At 34.6% G+C, this 17047-nt stretch overlaps 1 protein-coding gene across 1 annotated transcript in view; it reads right to left on the reverse strand.

Annotated features, from left to right (window-relative positions):
• Positions 1–16242: 16242 nt before the first annotated feature.
• Positions 16243–17047, reverse strand: part of LOC144245579 (kelch-like protein 4) — a 21663-nt gene continuing 20858 nt past the window's right edge. Inside the window, exons 8-9 of the mRNA XM_077780978.1 lie at positions 16642–16796; positions 16243–16304 (exon numbers count right to left, since the gene is read on the reverse strand). Coding sequence (XP_077637104.1) covers positions 16243–16304; positions 16642–16796 — 217 coding nt within the window. The remainder of the gene's footprint in view (positions 16305–16641; positions 16797–17047) is intronic.

Consider the following 17047-nt stretch of genomic DNA (forward strand, 5'->3'; position numbering starts at 1 on the left):
AAAGGAAAATAAATTATGATGAAGAATCAAACAGAAAATCTAAAATTGAAAAATAAAATTACTGAATTGAAAAAAAAAATCACTAGAGGGGCTCAGCAGGAAACACAGGCAGGAAGAAGAATAAATAAGTTAACCTGAAGACAATTCATTTAAAATTATCAAGTCTAGGGACTAAAGAACACTGAAAAGTGAACAGTATAATGGACTTATGAGACAACATCATTTGGATCAATGTAGGCATTTTGGAAGTCACAGAAGAAGAGAGAGGAAAAGAAAGAATATTTGAAGAAATAATAGCTTAAATTTTCACAAACGTGAAGAAAACAAGAATCTACAAATCCAAGCATCTAAGTGAACTTCGAGTAAGACAAATCTAAACAGACCCCCACTGTGATTATATAATCAAATTGTTGAGCATCAAAAACAAAAAGACAATCTTGAAAGCACCAAGAGAAAAGCAATTTTTGACATACAAGGGGTCCTCAATAAGATTACGAGCCAATTTCCCAGAAAAGTGTAGTTAAGTTATACTTAAAGTACTGAAAGAAAAATCCTGTCAACTGAAAACTCCGTATCTGGCAAAACTGCTCTTCAAAAAAGACGGAAATATTAAGACATTCGAAGATAAACAACTGGTACAGGAGTATATTTATAATAAATCTGTCCTACAAGAAATTCTAAAGTTAGTTCTTCAAGTTTTAATAAAAAAGTACTAAACAATAACTTAAAGTCATATGAATAATGCATATATATTTATATTTACAGAATATGTATATATGAACATATATAATTTCCTGGTAAAAGTAAAAACATGGACTAGTTATTAATAAAACTAGTTATTATTTTAATTTTGGTTTGTATCTCTGCTTTTCATTCTTCTTCAGGTCACAGAAAACAAAAGCATACATATAATCATTAGGGTATGCTAATCAGTACTCAATATATAAAGACATAATTTGTTATATCAATAGGGGAGAGGGCAGAGCTGTAATGATTAGAATATTCTTATGCAATTGAAGTTAAGTTGGTATCAATTTAAAATAGATTGGTAAACCTTTAGGATGTTATTTGTAATACCCATGATAATCACAAAAGAAATAATTATAGGGGCACCTGGGTGGCTCAGTCAGTTGGGTGTCCGACTTTGGCTCAGGTAATGATCTCACGGCTCATGGGTTCGAGCCCTATGTCGGGCTTTGTACTGATAGCTAGCTCAGATCCTGGAGCCTGCTTCAGATTCTGTATCTCCCTCTCTCTCTGACCCTTCCCTCCTCATGCTGTCTCTCTCTGTCTCTCAGAAATAAATAAAACATTAAAAATTTTTTAAAGAAATAATTATAGAATATACAAAAAGGAATTGAGAGGGGCATCAAAATATCACTATGAAAAATCAACTAAACACAATGAAGGCAGGAAGAGCGGAAAGAAGGAACAAAATAGCTCTGAGATATATGAAAACAAATAACAAAATGGCAATAGTAATTCTTTCTCAGTAATCACATTAAATGTCAATGGATTAAATTCCTCTATTAAAGGGTAGATNTATAAGGAAACACATAGGTCAAAAGTGGAAGAACAGAGGGGTGCCTGGGTGACTCAGCCAGTTAAGCATCTGACTTCAGCTCAGGTCACGATCTAATTGTTCGTGGGTTCGAGCCCCGCGTCGGGCTCTGTGCCGACAGCTCAGAGCCTGGAGCCTGTTTCAGATTCTGTATTTCCCTCTCTCTCTGACCCTCCCCTGCTCATGCTGTCTGTTTCTCTCAGAAATAAATAAAACATTTTAAAAAATGGGACAAGTGTGAGTTAGAACCAGAGTTGCAGCAGACCCCTCCCCTAGAAGATCAGCACAAATCTCCAGCACCCACAAAGTCTGATGACAATAAAGCACTGCAAAGCTTCAGCTCTATTAGTAATAAGATCTAGCTGCTTCTAACAAGCAGACAAAACCACACCTAGTTAAAACTCACCACACACTGGACAAGATCTAAACACTCTTCACTGCAAGCAAGGAGGAACTTTTCATAGGATTGACCTCAGGGAAATAGAAAAAAATAAACCAAAAACCAAACAAAAACAAAAACAACAGAGTGCAAACAGCATACAAACAAAATAAAACAAAGCTAAACAAAAAACGTCCTGAAGCTCTAGGCCCCGGACAGTATAAGCCCTCTTAATATAGCCATTACTCTCAGTAGCAGGAAACATAACAGGATGTCCTAACACATTGAAGACAGAGACCTAGACAAAATGCCAAGATGGAAGAATTCATCCCAAAAGAGAGAACAAGAGGCCATGGCCAAGGATCTAATCAAAACACATATAAGTAATATGACTGAACGAGAATTTACAACAACATTCAAAGATACTAACTGGGCTTGAGAAAAGTGTAGAAGATGCCTGGGAATCCCTTACCACAGACATAAAAGACCTAAAAATTAGTCAGATCAAAATAAAAACAAAATGTTAGAACCAAGATGCAAAACTGGAGAATGTAATCACCACAAGGATGCAAGAAGGAAGACTGGCTAAGTGATATAGAAAGTGACAAAATAAAACTGAAAAGGAAAGGGAAAATATTATTGGATCACAAATGTAGACTTAGGGAACTTAAGTGTAATAACATTCATATCATAGTAGTCTCAGAAGAATAAGAGATGGTAAAAGGGGCAGGTTTATTTGAGCAAATGACAGCTGAAAACTTACCTAATCTTAGGAAGTAAATAGACATCAAAACCCAGGAAGCACAGAGGACTACCGTCAAAGGTAACAAAAGCGGGTCAACACCAAGACATATCATAGCAAAATTTGCAAAATACAGAGAAAAGCGGGAAAAAAATCCTTAAATCAGGTAGGGGAAAGAAATCCCTAACCTACAAGAGAAGATAAACAAGGTTAACAGCAGATTTCTCCACAGAAACTTGGCAGGACAGGGGGAGTGGCATCATAGAGTGAACGTAATGAATGGGAAAAAATAGGCAGCCAAGAATACTTTATCCAGCAAAGCTGTCACTCAGAATAGAGAGATAAAGAATTTCCCAGACAAACAAAAACTAAAGGAGTTTGCCCTGCAAAAATATTAAAGGTGGCTATTTGAGTGAGGAACAACAACAACAAAAAAGACCAAAGGCAACTAAGATTACAAATGAACAAAGAAAATCTCCAGAAACACTGACTTTACAGGTAATAAAATGGCAATAAATTCATCTCTATCAGTAATCACTCTGAACGTAAATGGACTAAAGGCTCTAATCAAAAGACACAGTATATTAGAATGGATACAAAAACAAGACCCATCTACATGCTGCCTACAAGAAACTCATTTTAGACCTAAAGACACTTGAAAATTGAAAATGAGAGGATGGAGAACCAACTTTTATGCTAATGGAGATCAAAACAAAGACAGAGTAGCCATACTTATATCAGACGAACTAGATTATAACAAGACTGTAACAAAAGATGAAGAAGGCCATTCTATCATAATTAAGCAGTCTGTACAGGGGCGCCTAGAAATTTTAACTGAAAATTTTGAGTGAAAAAAAAAAACAACAAAACAAAAGACATAGGGTATCAGAATGGATAAAAAAAAAAAACAAGACTCTTCAATATACTGGTTACAAGAGACTCGTTTTAGACCCAAAGACACCTACAGATTGAAAGTAAGGGGATGGAGCACCATCAATCATGCTGATGATCATCAAAAGAAAGCTGGAATATCATTATTATATCAGATGAACTAGATTTTAAACCAAAGACTATAACAAGAGATAAAGAAGGGCACTATATTATAAAAAAGGGTGCTATCAAACAATAAGATCTAACAATTATAAAAATTTTGTCCCATCTTGGGAGTGCATAAATATATAAATCAATTAATATCAAACAGTGAAACTCACTGATAACAATACAATAATAGTAGGGGACTTTAATACTCCACTTACAGCAATCTCAGGTCATCTAACCAGAACATATTAGTAGAACATCAAAAAGGGAACAATGGATTTGAATGACACACTGAACCAGATGGATTGAACAGGTATATTCAGAACATTTCCTAATAAAGCAGCAGAATACACACTTTTTTCAAGCGCACATGAGACTTTCTGCAGAATAGATCATATACTGGATCACAAATCATGCCTCAAAAGTACAAATGATTGAGATCATACCATGCATATTTTTAGACCATAACACTATGAAACTCAAAATCAACCACAAGAAAAATTTGAAAAGATCATAAATACGTAGAGGCTAAAGAGCATCTTACTAAAGAATGAATGAGGTATCTAGGAAATTAAAGAAGTAATAAAAATACATGGAAGCATATGAAAATAAAAACACAACAGTTCAAAATATTTGGGATGCAGCAAAAGTGGTCAGAAGAGGGAAGCATATACATCACAGGTCTACTTCAAGAAGCAAGAAAAGTCTCAAATACACAACCTAAACTTACATATAAAGGAGCTACAAATGGGAGAGCAAATAAAGACCCTCGAGAAGTTCTGGATAGAAGGAACTTTCTTAAACGTCCTAAAAGCCATCTATGAGAAGCCCTCAGCTAACATCATCCTCAACAGGGAAAAACAGAGCATTATTCCTGAAATCAGAAACACGACAGGGATGTCCACTCTCACCACTGTTGTTTAACAGAGTGCTGAAGTCATAGCATCAGCAATCAGACAACAAAAGGAAATAAAAAAACATCAGAATTGGAAAAGAAGTCAAACTTTCACTTTTTGCAGAGAATACCCGACAGACTCGACCAGAAGCCTACTATGACTGATTCATGATTTTAGTAAAGTTTCAGGTTACAAAATCAACGTACAGAAATAAGTTGCATTTTTATACACCGATAACGAAGCAACAGAAAGAGAAACCAAGAAACTGATACCATTCGCAATTGCACCAAAGCCCATAAAATACCTAGAAATAAACCTAACCAAAGATATAGGAGATCTGTATGATGAAAATTAGAGAAAACTTATGAAGGAAATTGAAGAAGACACAAAGAAATGGAAAAACATTCCATGCTCATGGATAGGAAGAATAAATACTGTAAAAATGTCATTACTACCCAAAGCAATCTACACATTCAATTCAATCCCAATCAAAATTGCACCAGCATTCTTCTCAAAGCTAGAACAAACTATCCTAAAATTGGTATGGAACCACAAAAGACCCTGAAGAGCCAAAGTAATACTGAAGAAGAAAACCAAAACAGGAGGCATCACCATCCCAGACTTTAGCCTCTACTACAAAGCTGTCATCATCAAGACAGTATGGTATTGACACAAAAACAGACGTATACAAATGTATAGCCAATTAATCATTGACAAAGCAGGAAAAAGTATCCAATGAAAAAAACAGCCTCTTTAACAGATGGTGCTGGGAGAACTGGACAGCAACATGCAGAAGAAAACTAGATCATTTTCTCATATCATATACAAAAATAAATACAAAATGGATAAAGAACCTGAATGTGAGACAGGAAACCATCAAAACTCTGGAGTTGAGAAAGCAGGAAACAACCTCCTTGACCTCAACCGCAGCAATTTCTTACTTGACATGTCCACAAAGGCAAGGGAATCAAGAGCAAAAATGAACTATTGGGACCTCATCAAGATTAAAAGCTTCTGCACCATAAGGGAAATAATCGATAAAACTAATAGGCAACCAACGGAATGTGAAAAGATAGTTACAAGTGACATATTAGATAAAGGGCTAGTATCCAAAATATATAAGGAACTCACCAAACTCCACACCCAAAAAACAAATAATCCAGTGAAGAAATGGGTGGAAAACATGAACAGGTATTTCTCCAAAAAGGACATCCAGATGGCCAACAGACACATGAAACAATGCTCAGTGTCCCTCGTCATCAGGGAAATACAAATCAAAACCACACTGAGATAGCATCTCACGCCAGTCAGAGTGGCTAAAATGAGCAAATCAGAGAACTCTAGATGCTGGCGAGGATGTGGAGAAACGGGCACCCTCCTACACTGTTGGTGGGAATGTAAACTGGTGCAGCCCCTCTGGAAAACAGTGTGGAGTTTCCACAAAAATTTAACAATAGAACTCCCCTATGACCCAGCAATAGCACTGCTAGGAATTTACCCAAGGGATAGAGGAGTGCTGATGCATAGGGGCACATAGACCCCAATGTTCATAGCAGCACTCTCAACAATAAGCAAATCATGGAAAGAGCCTACGTGTCCATCAACAGATGAATGGATCAAGAAGATGTGGTTTATCTATACAATGGAATACTACATGGCAATGAGTAAAAATGAAATCTGGCCATGTGTAGCAACATGGATGGACCTTGAGGGTGTTATGCTGAACGAAATGTCAGGCAGAGAAGGACAGATACCATATGTTTGCACGTATAGGTGGATTAGGAGGAACTTAACGCAGGACCATGGGCGAGGAGAAGGGGAAAAAATAGTTGGGGAGAGGGAGGGAGGAAAACCATGATAACAATGTTCAGAACATTTTATGAATGTTCTGAACTTTAATGCTGAGAACAAACTGAGGGTTGGTGGGGGTGGGGGAGAGTGGAAGTGGGGTGATGGGCATGGAGGAGGGCACTTGTTTGTATGAGCACTAGGTGTTATATGGAAACCAAGTTGACAATAAACTAAGAAAAAATAACTAAAATAGAGTAAAATAAAAATATAAAGATACTGGTTTAACTAAAAAATCTCCTAGCAAACTAAATCCAAGGCTAAATGGTTTCAAAGGGGTTTCTTACCAAACATTTAAGAGTTAATATCTATTCTCAAACTATTACAAAAAAACAGAAAAGGGAAGAAAATGCCCAAACTCATTATAAGAGGCCAGCATTACTTTTATTCCAAATCCAGAAAGGAACCCACTAAAAGTAAATTTATAGGCCAATATCCCTGGTGAATGTGGATACAAAAATTTTCAAAATGATGCTAGTCAATTGAATCCAACGTACATTAAAATAATTATTCAACTCAATCATGTGGGAATAAATCCTGGGCTGAAAGCATGGTTCAATATTTACAAATAAATTAACATGATATACCACATTAATAAAGAGAGGATAAGGATCATATGATTCTGTCAATAACACAAAATTAGCATTTGAAAAATACAGCATTAATTTCTTGATAAAATCCCTCAATAAAGCAGGAATATACAGAACATAACTCAACAATATAAAGACGTTTGGCTAATTTCATCTTCAAAGGAGAAAAACTGAGAGTTTTTCTTTTATGATCAGGAATAAGACCAGAATGTCCACTCTCACTATTGCTATTTAACACAGTACTGAAAGTCCTAGCCTTAGCAATCAGAAACACAAAAATAAAGGCGTCCAAATAAGCAAGGGAGTGGTCAAACATTCATTATTGATAGATGGCATGATATTCTGTGTAGAATAGTGAAAGACTCCGTTAAAAACTTGCTAGAACTGATACAAGAATTCAGGTAAGTCGCAGGATACAAAATTAACATGCAGAAATCTGTTTCCTTTCTATATGCCAATAATGAAGCAGCAGAAAAAATAAATCAAGGAACTGATTCCATTTACAATTGCACCAAAAACCATAAGATACTTAGGAATAAACCTAAATAAAGAGGTAAATATCTATACTCTAAAAACTATAGAACACTTACAAAAGAAAATGAACAGGACCAAAAGAAATGGAAAATATTCCATACTCATGTATTGGAAGAACAAATATTGTTAAAATGTCTTTACTATCCAAAGTAATGTACAGATTTAATGCAATTCATATCAAAATATCACCAGCATTTTTCACAAGCTAGGAAACACAGTCCTGAAATTTGTATAGAACCACAAAACACCCCTAGTAGACAAAGAAATCTTGAAGAAGAAAAGCAAACCTGGAGACATCACAATTGTGGACTTCAAGCTATATTACAAAGCTGTAGTCCTCAAACAAGTACTGTATTGACATCAGAAAACAGCCTCATAGATCAATGGAACAGAATAGAAAGCACAGAAATGGGTCCACAACTATATGGTAAACTAATCTTTGACAAAGCAGAAAAGGATATCCAATGAAAAAGATAGTTTCTTCAACAAATGTTGTTGAGGAAACTGAAACGCAAAATTTATTAGTGAAATTGGACCATTTTTTACACCATACACAAAAATTAATTCAAAATGGATGAAAGGTCTAAATGTGATACCTGAAATCATCAAAATCTTAGAATCTTAGAGATATCTGTATCTCCCTCTCTCTCTGCCCCTTCCCCGCTTGCACTCTGTATCTCTCTGCCTCTCAAAAATAAATAAAAATGTTACAATTTTTTTAAACATCCTACAGGAAAACACAGGCAGCAACCTCTTTCATTTCAGCTGCAATAACTTCTTACTAGACATGTCTCTGGAGGCAAGGGAAACAAAAGCAAATATGAACTACTGGGACTTCATCAAGATAAAACCTTATGCACAGTGAATAAAGCAATGAAAACTAAAAGGCAATTTACAGAATGGGAGATGATATTTGCAAATGACATATCGGATAAAGAACTTATCCGGCTCAGCACCCCAAAAATAAATAATCTAGTTAAGAACTAAGCAGAAGGCATGAACACACTATTTTCCAAAGAAGACACCTAGTTGGCTAGAGACACATGAAAAGATGCTCAACATCACTCATCATCACGGAAATACAAAATCAAAAACACAATGAGATACCACCTCACACCTGTAAAAAAGGCTAAAGTTAACATAGTAAACAACAGATGTTGGCGACAATATGAAGAATGAGGAACCCTATTACACTTTTGGTGGGAATGCAAATGTGCAGCCCCTCTGGAAAACAGTATGGAGTTTTCTCAAAAAGTTAAAAGCATAACCTCCATATGAACCAGCAATTGTGCTACTAGGTATTTACACAAAGGATAAAAAATACTGACTCAAAGAGGCACATACACTTAATGTTTATAGCAGATTTATCAACAACAGCCAACCTATGGAAAGAGTCCATATGTTCATTGACTAATGAATGGATAAAGATAATGGGGTAGATACATACAGTGGGATATTAGCTATCAAAAAGAATGAAATCTTGGCATTTATAATAACAAGTATAAAGCTAGAGTGTATTATGCTAAGCAAAATAAGTCAGCCAGAGAAAGTCAAATACCACATGATTTTAGTCGTATGTGGAATTTAAGAAAGAAAACAGATGAAAGAAACAAATAAAAGAGAGAGGGAAGCAAACCATAAGATACTTTTAACTATAGAGAACAAACTGAGGGTTCATGGAGAGAGCTGGGTGGTGGATGGGTTAATGGGTGATGAGCACTAAGGAGGATGCTTGTTGTGATTAGCATTATATGTTATATGTAAGTGATGATTCACTAAATTCTACAACTGAAACCAATTTTACCATATATGTTCACTAACTAGAATTGAAATAAAAGCTTAAAAAGTAAACTAAAACATTGATAAGAGAAATTGAAAACTACACAACAAATGGAAAGGTATTCCATGCTCGTGGATTGGAAAAATTAATATTTTAATATGTCCTTATTTTCCAAAGTAATATACATGCATATGCAATCACTGTAACAGTATGAAAAGCATTTTTCATAGAATAAAATAAAGTTTAAAATTTTTATGGAAATACAAAAGGCCCAAATAACCAAAGCAATCCAGAAAGAATAACAAAGTTGTATGTATCACAAAACTCCAGATTTCAAGATGTACTACACAACTATAGGCATCAAAATAGTATGGTAGTGGCACAGAAATAGACATATAGGGCAATGGTTCAGGAAAGAGAGCTCAGACACAAATCTACTATTATGTGGTTAATTAGTCTATGACAAAGAGTGCCAAGAATATACAATGGGAAAAGACAGTCTCTAAGAAGTCATGTGAACACTGCACAGGAACATTTAAGAGAATGGAACTGGACCACTTTCCAACACCATACACCAAATTAAAATCAAAAAGGAATAAAGACCTAAGTGTGAGACCTGAAACCATAAAACTCCTAAAAAAGAACACAGGCAGTAATCTCCTGGACACAAACCTTAGCCACATTTTTCTAGAGGGGTTTCCTAAAGCAAGGAAAACAAAGGCAAAAATAAACCAAAAGACCACGTTAAATTAAAAAGCCTTTTCACTGCTAAGGAAACCATCAACAAAACTGAAAAACAATCTACTGAATACTAGAAGTTATTTGCAAATGATGTACCCGATAAGCAGTTAATATCCAAAATATATAAAGAAGTCTTTTTTTTTTTTTATTTCTAGGAGAGAGAGAGAGACAGCGTGAGCAGGGGAGGGTCAGAGAGAGAGGGAGATAGAGACTCTGAAATAGGCTCCAGGCTCTGAGCTGGCAGTCAGCACAGAACCCGACGTGGGGCTCGAACCCACGAACCGCGAGATCATGACCTAAGTGAAAGTCGGACGCTTAACCGACTAAGCCACCCAGGCGCCCCAAGAAGTCTTATAGCTCAATACAAAAAAACTAAACAATATGATTTAAAAATGGGCAAAGCACCTGAATAGACATTTTTTTCCAAAAAAAGACATTCAGATATCCAACAGACACTTGAAAAGATGCACAATGTCAGTAATTATCAAGGAAATGGAAATCAAACCACAATCAGATATCACCTTACACCTTTCAGAGTGGCTAAAATAAAAAAAAAGCACATTAAGTAACAAGTGTTGGTGAGGATGTGGAGGAAAAGGAACCTGATATACTGTAGTTGTGACTGTAAACTGGTGCAGTCACTGTGGAAAACAGTATGAAAATTCTTCAAAAATTCAAAAAATTAATACCATACAATCCAGTAATTCCATTAATGTGTGAAATTACACAAAGTAACTGAGAATCTTAATTCAAAAAGTTATATGCACCCCTATGTTTATTGCAGAATTATTTATAATAGCCAAATATGGAAGCATCCTAAATGTCCATCAATAGATATATAGATAAGGAAGGCATACACACACACACACACACACACACACACACACTAGAATACTGTGGAGCCATAAAAAAAAAGAAATAATGAGATTTTGCCATTTTTGAAAACAAGGATGGACTAAGACTGTATTATGCTCAGTGAAAAAAGTCAAACTGTGAAAGCCAAATACCATATGATTGGACTCATATGTAGAATCTAAGAAAAAACTGAAAACAACAAAAACAAAAAACAGTGTCATGTCTGTAAATACAGAGAGCAAAGTGATGGTTGCCAGAGGGGAAGGAGTTGTGGGTATGGGCAAAATGGATGAAAAGAAGTGGGAGATAGAGTCTTCTGGTTATGGAATGAATGGCATGGGGATAAGAGTAACAGCATAAGAAATATAGTCAATGATATCAAATAGTGTTAGCATTATAATAGCAATGGTATCTACACTTGTGGTTAACATAGCATGATGCATAAACTTGTTGAGTCACTATGTTGTACACCTAAAAGTAATGAACCATTAAGTGTCAATTATACCCAATTAAAAAATCTAACAATATCAAATACCCAAATGATTTTACAAATCACACGAAATGAATTTCTTTAATCCATAAACAAAAAAAGAGGGAACATATTAGTACCAATTTTATAGGGAAAAAAGATTTAAAGAGAGTGCTATGAACATTTGTACACCAACTATTTGGATAACCTTGATTAAATGGACACATTTCTAGAAATACACAATGTACCAATATTGATCCATCATGAAACAGAAAATCTGAACAGAGCTATGATTTTAAGAAGATCAAGTCTCCCCACAGATTAATCAAAAATGTCCAACAAAAGAAAGCCTTGGCCCACATGGCTTTATTGGTGAATTATCTCTAACATTTAGATAATTCTTTCTAACATATTGGAGAAGTAACACTTCTAAGGTTATTCTCTAAAGTAACCATCACACTGACATCAAAACCAGACAAAGACACAATAAGAAAACTACAGAACAGTATCTTTAGTGAATACTGATGCAAAAAATCTTAACATAATAATAGCAAACTGAACTCACCAGCATTATTAAAATGATAAGTCACCATAGTAAAATAGGATTTATTCCTGGAATGCAAGGAAGGGTGATCATATGAAAACCAATCAACTGACACACTAACAGAATGAAGGGAAAATTAAAACACATGATCATCTCAACTGATGCAGAAAAAAAAAAAGTATGTGACAAAAATCATCATACTTTTGTGACTAAAACACTGACCAAACTAAGAATAGAAAAAAATGAATATAGTCTGTATATGGAAAACACAGGCTAACATCATACTCAGTGGTGAAAGACTGAAGACTTTTTCTTTAAGATCAGCATGACAATTTTACCACTTTTATTCAATATGGTACTGAAAATCTTAGGCAAGAAAGATATATAAAATATATCTGCATTGGAAATAAGAAATTAGACATCATTAAACAGAAAGATACCTCATGTTTCTGGACTAGAAGACTCAATATTGTGATCTACAGATTCAATGCAATCTCTAACAAAACACCACAGCATTTTTTTTTGCAGTGATACAAAATTCCACTATAAATCCAAATGAAATCTCAGGAACCCAGAATAGCTAAAATAATTTTGAAAAAGATGAAGAAAATTTGAGGTCTGACACTTCATGGTTTCAAAATTTACTACAATGCTACAGTAATAACATTAGGGAAACTCAAATTACATCCATCAAGAGATACCACTTCAAATACATTGGGCTAACTATTAAAAAGGAGACACAAAAAATAACAACTATTGGTGATGATGTGCATAAATTGGAACACTTTAGCTTTGTTTATGGGATTATAAAATAGTGCAGCTGCTGTGGAATTTAGTATTCATGCTTCTCAAAAATTAAAAATAATATTAACACTTAATGTTTTCACTACTTAGTATATCCCCAAAAGAATTGAAAGCAGAGATTCAACCAGATTTTTGTACACCTATGTTCATAGTAGCAATATTTACAGTAGTCAAATGTGGAAGCAATCTACCTGTTCATTGATGAATGAATGAGTAAAAACAAAACATACTATGTACCTAGAATGTAATATTGTTCAGCTTTAAAAGGAAATAAATCCTGACAAATGGTATAACATGGATGAACTTTGAAGAATTATGCTAAGTAAAATATGTCATTCACAAAAGGATAACTACATATGATTCCACCTTTTCCACTTTTATGAGGTACCTGCAATTGTCAAATTCACAGAAACAGAAAATAAAATGGTGGTTGCCAGTAGCGGAGGTGAGAGAGGAGAGGAGATTTTTTGTTTAATAAATACAGAGTTTCAGTTTGAGGAGACAAAAGAAAGATGTGAATATGAATGATGGTAACATTTTCATATTGTGAATGTACCTAATGCCACTTAACACTTAAAAGTGGTTAAATGGTAAATTTTGTGTTATGTGTATTTTGTCACACTAAAAAATAACCTAGCATTGTGAAAAGGTGACCAAGTATTACTTTCCTAACTATGGGAATAACTGGTGTGGATAATCTTAGTGTCACATGTATTTAGGTATAATACATTAAATATTTGAGAAAGTGATTGATTTTATTTATATTTTGCATAATGTTAAAATAAAATTCGGTTGCATTGCTTAATAACCAATCTCAGGAGAAGCATTTCAGATATACACTGAGTAGCAGGAAGCAGGAAGTTTAATCACTTCTAATTAAATTTTAAAGAAAAATTTGCTTTAATTCCAGTAAAATTAACATACAGTGTTATATTAGCTTCAGGTATACAATATAGTAATTCAGCAATTCTATACATTACTCAGTGCTCATCATGAGATGTTTACTCTTTAATCCCCATCACGTACTTCATCCATCCCCCCATTCACCTCCCCTCTTGTAATCATCAGTTTGTTTTCTAAAGTTAGGAGTCTGTTCCTTGGTTTCTCTCTCTCTCTGTCTCTCTCTCTCCTTTCCTTTGATTATTTTGTTTTTAAACTCCACATATGAGCGAAAACATATGGTATTGGTCTTTCTCTGACTTATTTCACTTAGCATAATACTTTCCAGCTCCATCCATGCTGTTGCAAATGGCAAGATGTCATTCTTTTTTATGGTTGAATAATTTTCAGATATATATGAATATCACATATTCTTTTTATTTTTATTTTTTGATAGTAAGAGAGCATGAGTGAGGAGAGGGTGGAGGGAGAGGAAGAGAGGGAATATTAAGCAGGCTCCACACCCACCACAGAGTCCATGTGAGAGCCTGACCTAACCTGAAATCAAGAGTCAGATGCTTAACTTACTGAGCCACCCAGGTGTCCCTACCACATATTCTTTAACCATTCATCTGGTGATGGAAACTTAGATTGCTTCCATAATTTGTAAATAATGCTCCAATAAACATAAGCGTTCATGTATTCCTTTCAATTACTATATTTGTATTTTAACAAAACTGTTAAACTGAGCCAGTTATATACTTCTATTTTTTTGGTGTTGTCTTCAACTTCTTTCCACAGTGTTTTACAGTTTTCAGGCTACAGGTCTTTCACCTATTTGGTTGTTTATTTCTAGATATCTTAATGTTTTTGGTACAATTATAAACTATACTATTTTATTAATTTTTCTTTCTGATACTTCAGTATTTGCCTATAGAAATACAATAGATATTTGTACATTGATTTTATATCCTGTAACTTTACTGAATTCTTTTAGCAATTCTAGTGGGTTTTTTCTGTATTTGTTGGAGTCTACAGTTTTTATATAATATCATGCCAACTGCGAATAGTAAAACTGTTACTTCTTCCTTACCAGTTTGGATGCCTTTTATTTCATTTTATTATCTGACTGCTGTGACTTACGCTTCCAGTACTATCTATGTTGAATAAAAGTGGTGAGAGTTGACATCCTTGTTCTGTTTTTGACCTGGAAAGCTTTCAATTTTCCCCATTGAGTATTATGTTAGCTTCTAGTTTGCCATATATATGGCTTTTATTATGCTGAGGTTTGTTTACTCTAAACCTCAACTTTTGGAATTTTTTTACATGAATGGATGTTGTACTTTTGCTGCATAAATTGAAATGATAATATGTTTTTTATATGATTAAACATTTAAAGAAGCTGTCACAGATCAATTATTCCCTATAAGACACAAAGTATTAGTATTATGATTAAGTGGTATGTTTCTCAGAAGAAAGGACATAATATTCATATTCCTTCATTTAATCTCTTCTTCCTAAATTCTATCCTTTATATCTCTTTGGATTAATTTCTCCTAAACTGTGTTCTTTGTGATATTCCACTCCCCTCAAATGTAACAGTCCCTTCACTGCAACATAAAATCAAAAGTTTCCACCCTTACTTTCCAGGCTATCAAATGATTTGGTACTTATTTGTGCTGTGAATTGTCTCTCTAAAGTACATTTCAACCTAAAATCTCTGCTTTTGTCTACAGACCTTTCTCCTTTATAGCCATGGTTTTGGTTGTACATTTTTCTAGACCTGAAATTCCCTTAATTATATAGTGTGTGTACAAAGTACAAGTTCTACTTACTCCGTGAATTTTTGATGATATCATCCCATACTGAGCTCTGCCTTCTGAATTCTGATAACCTTACTAATTGAAATTTGTCACTTAGCCTTAGGTTAATATCTTTTAACTACTATGTTTGTTTACATATACATTTTCTATCTTGAAGGGAATGTGAATGTTATAACTAAAAATTATATGGCTAAGTAACTGAACAATCCTATCACATTTTATCTAAATGAATGCCTCCCATTCAAAGAAATTACCTTTGGAAAATTAAATACTTAATGCAATAGAGTTATTTTTCAGACTATAATTAACATCTTTTTTTTGGGAATTATTTGTGTATATTTTGTGGTGGTAAGTCTCCTTCCNTTTCTTGGGGCACCTGGGTGGCTCAGTCTGTTAAGCATCTGATTTTGGCTCAAGTCATGATCTCACTTTGAGTTCAAGCCCCACATTGTGTTCCGTGTTGACAGCTCAGAGCTTAGATCCTACTTCAGATTCTGTGTCTCCCTCTGGCTTTGTCCCTCCTCTGTTCACACTCTGTCTCTCTCTCCCTCTTTCAAAAATAATAAATGCTAAAAAAAACTAAGGAATATATTTCTTATGATAGATATAAAAACGCATTAGAAAAATTTCTTCCAAATACTTTGAGCCNAAGGATTAACACTTATTTGGAAGACTAATTTGTTAGCCTACGAATATTTCTCATTTCTGAAAAATAAATAAATAACCAAATAAATACATACAGAAATAAATCGAAACATTTTACCGTTCCACACAGTCAGAAAGCCTGGAGCAGTGGTTTGAAGCAGGAGCATCATGACCTCCTACTGCATAGAGAAAACCATCGCACGTGGCCACTCCAACACCTCCCCTCCTCTTACACATTGGGGCACACATGTTCCACTTATTTGTATGAGGATCATAATATTCCATTGAACTCAAACAGGAACTGCCATCACGACCTCCAACTGAATATAACCTAAAAACACAATCAGAAAAACAAGATTTAATATTGTAGTCTGAATGACAAAATGTAGAAAAGGAGAAGTCCTTTAAAAATATTTTTTCTATCACCATATGAGTCTGAAATTGTTTTTTAATATTTACCTATTTATGTGCACAAGCGTGCAAGAGAGAGGCAGNCAGGGGCATCATCACCACCAGCAACATATAAGAATCCATTATATGCTGCAACTCCCACACCTCCACGTCTTTTGGACATTGGAGCACATAGACTCCACTTGTTAGTGTGGGGGTCAAAATATTCCATTGATTTAAGGCAGGAACTTCCATCACGACCACCGATAGCATATAGCCTAGAGAAAAGGAACAGAAATGTGTGTAAAGAATTTTTAAATTGTGCATAGATTAATTTTTTTAAAAAAGCTTGTACAAAGCATTTCAAGTTTATGACTATATGTTCTACTCCCTTAGTATTTTGTAGTGGATGACNGAAAAAGGTAGGTTAGATGTTTCCAAAGACAACAACAACAGCAACCTTACAATTTTGGCTAGGTTCAATTGATTAGCATTAGAATCCTTCTTGTTTTTATAAACTGCTTTATTC

The sequence above is a fragment of the Crocuta crocuta genome, unplaced genomic scaffold (assembly GCF_008692635.1).
Source record: "Crocuta crocuta isolate KB4526 unplaced genomic scaffold, BGI_CrCroc_1.0 scaffold1421, whole genome shotgun sequence".
Taxonomy (NCBI): domain Eukaryota; kingdom Metazoa; phylum Chordata; class Mammalia; order Carnivora; family Hyaenidae; genus Crocuta; species Crocuta crocuta.